At 57.2% G+C, this 9,447-nt stretch overlaps 1 protein-coding gene across 2 annotated transcripts; it reads right to left on the minus strand.

Moving 5' to 3' along the window:
- Positions 1-574: 574 nt before the first annotated feature.
- Positions 575-9,447, minus strand: FXYD2 (FXYD domain containing ion transport regulator 2). Of its 2 annotated transcripts, none has more exons than XM_019975488.2 (6): positions 8,058-9,447; positions 3,506-3,544; positions 3,237-3,311; positions 1,541-1,577; positions 1,335-1,365; positions 575-757 (listed from the first exon to the last, which is right to left on the minus strand). In XM_019975488.2, the coding sequence occupies exons 1-5, from the start codon at positions 8,392-8,394 to the stop codon at positions 1,341-1,343; spliced, it is 513 nt and encodes a 170-aa protein (XP_019831047.2). In that variant the 5' UTR covers positions 8,395-9,447; the 3' UTR covers positions 575-757; positions 1,335-1,340. The 2 variants fall into 2 exon arrangements, with proteins under 2 accessions (XP_019831047.2, XP_019831046.1); XM_019975487.2 differs by lacking the exon at positions 8,058-9,447 and adding an exon at positions 5,431-5,925.

The following is a 9,447-nucleotide window of genomic DNA, read 5'->3' on the forward strand; positions in this document are numbered from 1 at the left end:
CCTGAAATTAACCAAGCCAGTACTGAGAGGTGGATGAGATTAGGTCAAACTTGAGGCCTCCCTGGCCCCAAGAGTGGAAAGGGCATGGCTGGAGCTTGGCATCACAGTTGGGGGTGAGGGATGAGGAGACAGCATGTGCTGAGGACCCCCCTGCCCAAGATCCCTAGACCCACCCATCCTGGCACGCCGGTGCACTTGGGGAAATGGGGGCAGAGCACATAATGTGCCCACAAACAACTAAAACACGGGCAGCCCAGGGCAGGGCCGCAGCGACTCCCACTGGAGCCACACCCAGGCCCCGGACGACCCAAGGGCTTTGAACCTGTGACCTTCGGCCGTCTGGCTTTCTCTTTGCCTGGCATTCGGAAGGCAGGCTGAGTCCTCTGTCCCAGGGGCTCTCGGCAATTTGGGGGGTGAGGAGAGGCCCGGAGATGATGACATTGGACTTCTTACTTTCACAGGCGCGGGCACGTGAGCGAATACGCGAAAAGCCAGAGACCAGGAGTACTGACTCCAGCTTGAAGGAGCTGACGGCGGCAGTTACAGGAGAGAAGGAGCGAGGGAGGAGGCCAGGGAAGGAGCCGTCTCTGAGGCCGGCTTTATTATTAACACGGGGTGGAAGGAGGTGAAGCCCACCCAGGGGTCACGTGGAGCCTGAAGCTTCCTTCAGCAGAGGGCTTGGCAGTGCTGGGATAGAGGTCTACAGCTCAGGAAAGACTTCTAAGCAGCCCTGGTGCAAAGGTGGGCACGACTGGCTCTGCAAACAGAAAGGCAGGATGGGGGCTGTGAGCAGGGCTGCAGAGGCTGGGACTTCCGTTTCATCCCTTTTTCACCTTACCTTCCTCTGGCGCATCTCTGCAGCCTCCCTTGGTCACACATACTATGGCATTTTTTTTTTTTTTTCTGTTTTTTGGGCCATCATTTTAAAAAGGTGGGAATAGAGACGCAGACATAGAGAACAGATGTGTGGACACAAGTGGGACGGAGCGGGGGCGACGAGCTGAGAGAATAGGACTGACCTATACACACGACCATGTGCAAAGCAGATAGATAGCAGGAAGCTGCTGGGAGCACCGGGAGCTCAGCTCGGTGCTCCGCGATGACCTAGAGGGGTGGGAGGGAGTCTCAAGAGGTGGGCGGGATATATGTATACTTATGGCTGATTCACGTTGGTGTACAGAAACTAACATATTGTAAAGCAATTATACTCTAATAAAAAAATTTTAAAAACCAACAAGGAAAAGACCCATATGAGGGTGACAGACACCTGACTGATGGATGAAAGACCCTTTTCCTTATTATCCAGAGCCATTGCCCGCTCCTCGCAAACCTACCTCTCCTTAGAGCCCATCTTCAGGAATTTGCCTGGGATGGAGGAAAGCAGACAGGTAAGAAAAGGTAGTGGGGTGGAGGGGGCAGGGATTCAGGGCTCCCTGAGGTTGGGGACCCTCCTCACCAGCCTGAGAGAGCCAAACCTCCGCCGACCCCTCCCACCCCTCCCCGCCCACCTCCATCAGTCACCCGGCCGGCCGGCACTCACCGGTGCTGCCTCTTGGCCCCGCAGCGGAATCTTTTGCCTTAAAGAGAGAAACGAGGTTAGTTTGCCAAGGAGACCCTCTCTACCTTGGAGGCCTCAGCTCCGTAGCCCCTCCTCCCCTCCTCCTGCCAGCGCTGCTTCGTGTCCGCCTCGGAGACCACAGCTGACTGTCTCTCTTTATATATGGCTGGACCACAAGCGTTCAGAAGTCCAAGTCAGCCAGCTGGGCAGTCCGCAAACATTGTGGCGGCGGCGCCATGGTGGACTGTGTGTGTGTCTGTGTTGGTCACTCAGGCGTGTCCAACTCTTTGCGACCCCACAGACTGTGGGCCGCCTTCTCTGTCCGTGGAATTCTCCAGGCAAGAGTACTGAAGAGGGTTGCCATTTCCTTCTCTAGAGGATCTTCCCAACCCGGGGATCGAACCTTAGTCTCCTGCATTGCAGGCAGATTCTTTGCCGTTTGAGCTACAGGGAAGTCCGTGGTGGATTATGAGCGGGATAGGAATGGTGCTGAGACTGAGCCATCACAGCGTGCCCCACCCCACGCCCCACTGGGCATGTAGAAGCTGCTCGAGAAGAACCGCAGAAAGTCCAGAGCAAAAACCCTTGCTCACGCCCGTCCGCCTCCGCCACTGCGAGCTCAGCCACAACACAGCGGGGCCCTCAGGGAACCGCCAGGGGAATCCGGGAGGCAGGCCCTCAGGGAACCGCCAGGGAATCGAGCAGGCTGGCCCTGTCGGTAGACTGGAGCCATCAGTGGAGGCAGCGGGGGTCGGGGGCGGGGGGTGGGGGGTGGGGTTGGGGTGTGCAGCATCTAACATGCCCATTAGAATCCCAGGACTTGGAAGGAGATGTGCTACATTCTGCATCTTCTTTTCACCGGCGTGTTTCTGAGTATTTTTCTTCTGGTTGCACCAGTCCGCAAGCATTTATTAAGCCCCTGCTGTGTGCCTTTTGGGGCCGGGTAAGGCAAAGAGCTTTCTCTCCGCTAGAACACCCCATACCTACACTACTCCCTTGGCTGTCGCGTCTTTGACTGCCAGCCCTAACCTTGTGAGACAAGAGGGATCATCCCCATTTAACAGATGAGCAAACTAAGGCCCAGGGAGTAAGGGATCCACAGTAAACCAGCAGGGAGCCTAAGACCTTGGGCTGCCAGGGGTGCTTGCCTTCCCGCAGCAGGCCGGGGTCGGGGTGAGGTGCTTCGGAACCCACTCTGCTTCCGATCTGGCGGCGGCACCTCAGGCAGGCTGCTGCACCTACCACTGCGGGTCTGGTTTTTTCATTTGGAAAGTGGCGACAGTGGCGGCCATCCCTCAGTTTGCCAAGAGGATTAATGGGTCAAGAAAGCGCTCAGTTCTGGGGGAGGGAGCGTCCAGTGGAGGCTGGTTCCCTCCCTTCCCCTGGCGCAAGGGCACTGGAGCCTCCCGGGGCCAGCAGGAGCCAGTTCCCCATCTCGGCGGCACCCCTCTGGTCCACTAGAGGGCGCACTCGGGAGAAAGGGCATCTCCTGGGTGGTCTGGGGACCAACAGCCCCCTCTGCATCAGGTTCTCACATCCTCTGTGGGAGAGGCAAGGGCGCCCGGGAAGAGGGTAAGAGAGAGGCTCTCCCCTCCCCACCCGGGAAGCCAGTGTGCTCAGCGGCTTTGAGGAGCTGTGCCCCCCTCAGCAGCCCCTTATACAGGACGGCCCCACTTACTGAGGATGATGACGAGCCCCACGATGAAGGCCAGGGCGGCGAAGATCAGGCCCCCATTGCGGACGGTCTCGTAGTCTGGGGAAGGAGAGGGCGGGGAGATGGGATGGGTGACCCCAGACCCTTCCCCTAGCCCCACAGTAATAACTCAGGAAGATGGGGCACATGACCCAGGGCTGGGAGAGGCCAGGAACTGTGGATGCGTGGTGGTGGATTTGGGGTGGGGGGGGCGGATCACTCAGGAAGGGTGGGAGGGGGCCCGCCAGACTCACCATAGTAGAATGGGTCCTCGTTCTCCTTGGGGCTGCCACCTGAGAGCCAGTGGGGGGTGGGGTGAGCCACAGAAACAGGGGGACTCCCGTGCTTCCAGTCCCAGCACCCCCAGAGGTTCAGGGGGGCCAGGGGAAGCTGCTGGAGGGACATCCCAGGAGCAGGGGTGGTCATGCCACTGTGGGTGACACCATCTGCTCTCCGTGGCTCCTGACGGTCGGCTTGGGACCCACCACTGAGCCTCCAAAGCAGGGACCCACCGTGCCTGGGGGTGGGGTGGGGCTGGCACTTCTGGGAGGCCACAAAAGCATCTTCCATAAGCCTCAGCAGCAACCTCTCTCCATATGACTAATCAGCCACAACATATTGGGTTTTTCCATAACATCTTATGGAAAATTCCAAACCAACTTTTGGGGCAACCAATACTTGGAGAATATTTGTGAAGAGAACCAATGAATAATTAAGTAGAACCTTAATGTTCACCGAACAGGAAGAAACCAAGGCCCAGTCTGAAGACTTCTCTAAAGTTCCAGTAAAAGTTGGAGGCAGAAATGAGTCTTGGACCTCTGTTTCTAGATCCTTCTATCCTACATTGCTATCCTTAGGGGAAAGCAAATTTATTTCAGAAACAGTATATTGGCATGTGGCAGACGGAGGCTAACAAAGCAATAGCTCATTTAACCATCGTAACAATCCTGTGAGGCATTAATATTATTCCAATATCATCCATGAGACAATGGAGGCATAGCAGGGTTAAGCAACTCACTCAGAGTCACACAGCTAGAAAAGGGCAGAGTTGGGAATGAACCCAGGCCATTTGTTGTTAAAAATCGAGGTGCTTCACCCCTTTGCTGTGCTGCCTCTCACATGGTCAGGAGGAAGGAGACGTTTCAATACGGGTGGTCCCATCCAGTCTGCAGCCCCCAGCAGAGGTCATGGCTCTGCCCTCCCACCTGTAAACTGAGCGCACTTGTTATTGGGCAGCTGGAGGGCACCCGGCCAGAGCTTTTCTGTCATGTCTTGTGGTGGCCTCTCTTCTCTGCCCTACTTGAGCCCCTTCTTGGTGCTAGGGAAGCAGTGCCCAAGGTCAAAGGAATGCGCCAGTCCTCACCTCCCAGGCTGTGCTGGACTGGGCCCTGGGCGGTGGGGTCCGGTGAGCCCAGCTCACCCCCTGGGCCAGGAGAGTTTGGGTTAGGAGGGGTCCACTGAAGGGCCTGAGGGGGCCCCAGGCACTTGTCCCCATGCAGAAGGCCTCTGAGGTTGTCTCCCCAGTTTCAGTTCAAGTCTTGTTCAAGGTCACACGGACATTAGTGTCAGAGCCATGACAGGACTCACCACTCCTCTTGCCGCTCCAGGAAACTGCATCCTCCCTGACCACCTCGTCTTGAGCCACTGGGAGAGCCCACCCCACCCAAAGACCTCAGCTTTTCTAGATCTGGCTCAAAGACCACCACAGTCCACAGAAGGCCCACTAAATTCCAGACCCAATTGCCCTTGTTTGCAGGATGCCTTCTAGGCCTGTGTCCTGAACCTGGGGGCTCTCATCCTAAAGCCAGGCTGAGAAGGCTGACCGGGGCCCCACTGCTGCCCCGCCTCACCCCCATCTGCCTCCTGCGCTCGGTTTAGTCCAGAAGATGCATGCTCACCACCCCCCATGCCCCAGCAGCTCCTACTTGGCACCCATGTTTCCACCATTCAAGCTAGATTGCTTTGGTGTTAAGGTGGGATCCTCTTTTAAAAGCAGATTTTCTTAGAGAGGAGGCTGGCACGCATGGTACGAGAGAGGGGTGCTGGGTGCTCTGGAAGGCAGGGGTGCCAGGAGATGGAAGAGGGGGTCCTATTCACCCCTCAAAGATGGTCCAAGCACCTCCTGCTTCACATACACGCATGCACACGCACGCACACACACGCACACACACTCACTCACCGTCATCTGTCAACTCTGCCATTTCCCCCACAGACCAGGCCCGTCCCCGCTGCCCTCTTCCCGCTGCCTCTGCTTTGGGGAGACTGCCCGGCTGTGGGGTGGCCAGAGATGGGGTGGGGGCATTAAACATTAACAGTGCCAGGTAATATTTACCCTGGTCACAAGAAAAGCCTGGGTGTGGACAGTGGGGCTCCCGCTGAGGCCTGAGGAGGTGCAGGGGCAGCGGGAGCAGGGAGGAGCTAGCCGTCTTTCCAAACCCTCCCAAAGGAAATTTCCAGAGAGAAGAGCCATGGGGTCCACCCGCCAGGTGGAGAAGCCACAGCTGGGGCCCTGACAGTAGGGAAGCGGGGGGTTTGAAATGCATTCAGCACGTACTACAGCTTGCGGGGGACAAGGTTGGGGGTCCCACAGAGGCCCTCGACCCTAGCAGCTGCCCACATCTCCCAGCACTGTGCAGGCTGCTGGTGCGGCTGGCGCCTGGCATTCGGGGCTTTCTTGAGGTGATCCCAGGGTGCCTGGCCCCTCAACCCACCCGAGCCCCCGCCCCGCCCCCCGGTGCACAACCCACCCGAGCCCCCGCCCCGCCCCCCAGTGCACAACCCACCCGAGCCCCCGCCCCACTCCCCCGGTGCACTGTGCAGGTTTCCAGGCCTTCATGCCTGGGAACGCCCTTTCCTTTGTACCTTTTCCTCCATCCAGGCCACATCTAACAGCTCTCACCTCGGTCAGAAGGGCTCCAATCATCCCTCACTAAGCCCTCTGTCCCCGCAGCCTCTGGCACGTCCTTCTCCAGCCATGAAGCCCAGCTTCCATGCCAGTCCCCACGCTACACCACAGGCTTCTTTGGGAAGGGGCTGAGCCAGACCATGGAGAGAACACCTTGCTTTTATGATATGAAAAACATGTTTCTAACTGTTATTTCCTGGTACTTTGTGTTATTTCCCCATTTTATATATGAGGCATCTGAGGCACAGAGAGGGTATGGCCGTGGTTCAAGGGCACACAGCTGGTGAGAGGCAAGGTGAAAACTGACAGCCAGGCCCTTGCTTTGGGAGGCAGGGACTCCTTCTCCCTCTACTGTGGCCCCATTCACATTGGGGACCCCGGTGCTAGGTCCTCCGTGGATGCTCATATTCCTGGCTGAGTTCTAATCAATCAGATTGGCTTCCAGAAGAGGCTGATGCTCAATTGTAGCTAAAAGGCCAAGGTCAGAGGTCATTGTCCACCAAGGGCAGGTTAGCCCTTCAAAAGGACTCCATCTATTAATCCTCTTGGAGTAGTGACAGGGGATCAAGGTTTGAGTTCACTTCCTGGCTCCTCCACTTGCTAAGCATGCGGCCCCTCTCAAGTTATTTAATCTCTGTGTGCCTCAGTTTCCTCATCTGTAAAATGGGTTGCTGTGAAGAGAAAGTGGGATAATGCAGTGAAGGGCATGGTGGGGGGCCTGGTACACAGTAGGTGTCATTATTGTTAACTGTTATACACCAAGAAAGCCACCCACTTTCCAGCAAAATGAACATGGGGGCGAGATAGAAAGACAGACTGTCACGGCCTGCAGACCAGAAGCTGAGGCACCCATTCACCTCTTCGGCTTCCAAGGCCAAGTGATGGAAATTCATGAAAACGCAACCGAGCTGACACTTGGCAGGCACTGAGCATGTGTCAGGCTCTTGCACACACTGTCCTGCTAATTCCACGTTTGCTCCATTCCACGGGTAAAGAAACTGAGCTGCTCATTGCCCCCACAAGGACCCCTGGAGCTGGCCCAGCCAGTGCCGTGATCCCCAGTGGACAGCCCAGGAAGACTGAGGGCAGGGAGACTGGGCGACTTGCCTGAAACACCCAGTCAGACAAATCCAGGGCCAGAAAGCCAGACCCCCATGACTGTGCTCCCCAAACTCCTGGGGCTCTCCACACAGACACTGATCCCCCCTTATTATACATTATCTTGCTCCCTTAGTACATGTTGTCTATCTTTGTAAGCTACCGTGGATTCTTTCTGGAGTATAAAAATAGGTGGAAAGTTCATAGATACATAGATAGATCAATGGTTATGCTAGATGATAGGTAGAGAGATGGGCAGGAGATAAAAGAGAAATAGGGAGCAAATCAATAGCTACAACAGAAAATCAATAGCTACATCTACAATAGTTACATTTTTAACTGTGTGTGCATGATACTGTCCTAAAGACTCTATAAAAACCAACTCATTTAATCATCACAGCAACTTGATGAGGCAGGGAAGGCATCATTATCATCCCCATTTTGTAGATGAAGGCACAGAGAAGTTAAATAACTTCCCAGAAGTCAGGCAGGTGGGAAGTAGGAGAACCAAGCTCTGAGCCTAGCAGTCTGGCTTCAGAGTTCCTACAGATGACCGACAGAGAATGAGGGCTGTGGACAAGTTGCCTTCCCAGCTCTTGACAGCTCAGAGATGCTGGGAGCAGAGATGACAGCACGCCCAGGCCCCCAGAAGGAGATGCCCTCATTTAGAAATCGTGCCTCTCCCCATTGCTGCTTTCCCTATATTCCTGGGGAGCTGGGGGGTGCTCTTGAAAGTGATGGGGTGGACACTTGTGTCAGAATCCAGGATGGTGAGGTGGGGGGACGGGGTTCAGGGCACTCACCCAGGTACCACCTGTCCATAGCAGGAGCTGCTGGCTGTGTCTTCAGAAGAAGAGAGAGTCGTGAGGTGCTAGTGACCCAGGGCCTGAATGCGAAGAGCTGCCCTCCCTCTCTCCACAAACCAGCTGAGCCCACGGGCAGGAAGAGACAAAGGCAGGGAGGAGGGGCTGGCAACGGAGCCCTCACCTCGTGCCTGCCTGCCTGCCGGGGCGGGCTGGGCTGGGCTCCACGTGAGAAGGGGGCAGATTCTCTGACCTCCAAGAGCACCTGAGAAAGGAGGGGAGCTGTGAGTGTCCACAAACAAACCACAGCCCCCACACAGGGGTGAAATGCCTCCATGTAGCCCGGGGCACCTGCAAAGGTCACCAGCAGCCAAGAAGTCCCTGGCTGGGGCCTCAGCCCGTGGAATCAGAGTCCCCGATCTTCCCCTGTCCCTGGAGTTGGGTCATCTGAGAGAGACACTCAGGGGCACGCAGGGGTTCCCCCAAACCTCTCCCCAGTGACACCTTCTTCCCCCAGCTCAGTTGGCCTTGGCCCCGATGTATGCGGCCTCAAGGGCCTGTTCTGGAGCCCAGAGATCCCTGAGACTGGACAGGATGGTGGGCAGCCCCTTGGAAGCTGCCCCGGCGGGGAGGGAGTGCTTTCTGGCCCTGGCACTGGGCCCAGGGCACCGTCTGCAGCCTCCCGTGTCTCCCCCGGGAGCTGGGCGGAGATGGGGAGCAGCTGGGGCTACGAGGAGAGGCGGGTGCGGAACCTGGGCTTCCTCAGCTGGGACTCCTCGCTTGGCCCCCAGGGTCTGAGCTCAGGCTGTGAGGTCAGACCTGCCTGTCTGTCTGGAGACACCAGCAGTTTCACGAGGCCCCAAGGGATGCTGGTTGGTGCCGCAGGGTGGGGCGGCCGGAAGACAGCACTTTTAGTGGGAGGGCCCGTCTCCCAGCTGGAGCCAGGAGCCACCCGGGGGAACCGGAGGGCAAGCAGTGTCCCCCGCCCCCAGCTCAGCGAGGCCTGTTCTCTGGCCACTGGGGCCCCTGTCAGGGCCTGGAGGGAGGCTGCAGCAAGCAGTCTGTGAGGCTCACTGGGGACCACAGGCTCCTACAGGCTCCTCCTCGGTCCCTCGTGGGTCGCCCCAACACAGACAGTGAACAGCAGGGTCTGCAAGGTGCGGGTCTGGCCTGGGCTCTGGTCAGATGACACCCACCGCTCTGTCCCTCCTTATCAACACTTCCTGCCCCTAGGGGATGACTAATGTACCCCCAGAGAGCCACCCGGGCTGGAAAATACTGGAAACGGAGACAGGCAGACCTGGGGGGAGTTGTCTGGCTGGTATGAGATCTGTCCTGGGGAGCCATACCCGCCCCAGCAGGCAGCCCTACCTCTGGGCTCCTTCCTCTT

This window comes from Bos indicus, chromosome 15 (genome assembly GCF_029378745.1).
Source record: "Bos indicus isolate NIAB-ARS_2022 breed Sahiwal x Tharparkar chromosome 15, NIAB-ARS_B.indTharparkar_mat_pri_1.0, whole genome shotgun sequence".
In the NCBI taxonomy this organism is placed as follows: Eukaryota; Metazoa; Chordata; class Mammalia; order Artiodactyla; family Bovidae; genus Bos; species Bos indicus.

Bases quoted from the DNA above. Each gene is read 5' to 3' on its own strand.
- FXYD2 (XM_019975487.2), bottom strand. From the start codon at position 5,794: ATGCATTTCAAACCCCCCGCTTCCCTACTGTCAGGGCCCCAGCTGTGG. The intron at 3,312-3,505 runs GTGAGTCTGGCG...CTCCTTCCCCAG, and splicing joins CGAGGACCCATTCTACTATG to ACTACGAGACCGTCCGCAAT. The intron at 1,578-3,236 runs GTAAGTGGGGCC...TCTCTCTTTAAG, and splicing joins GGGGCTCGTCATCATCCTCA to GCAAAAGATTCCGCTGCGGG.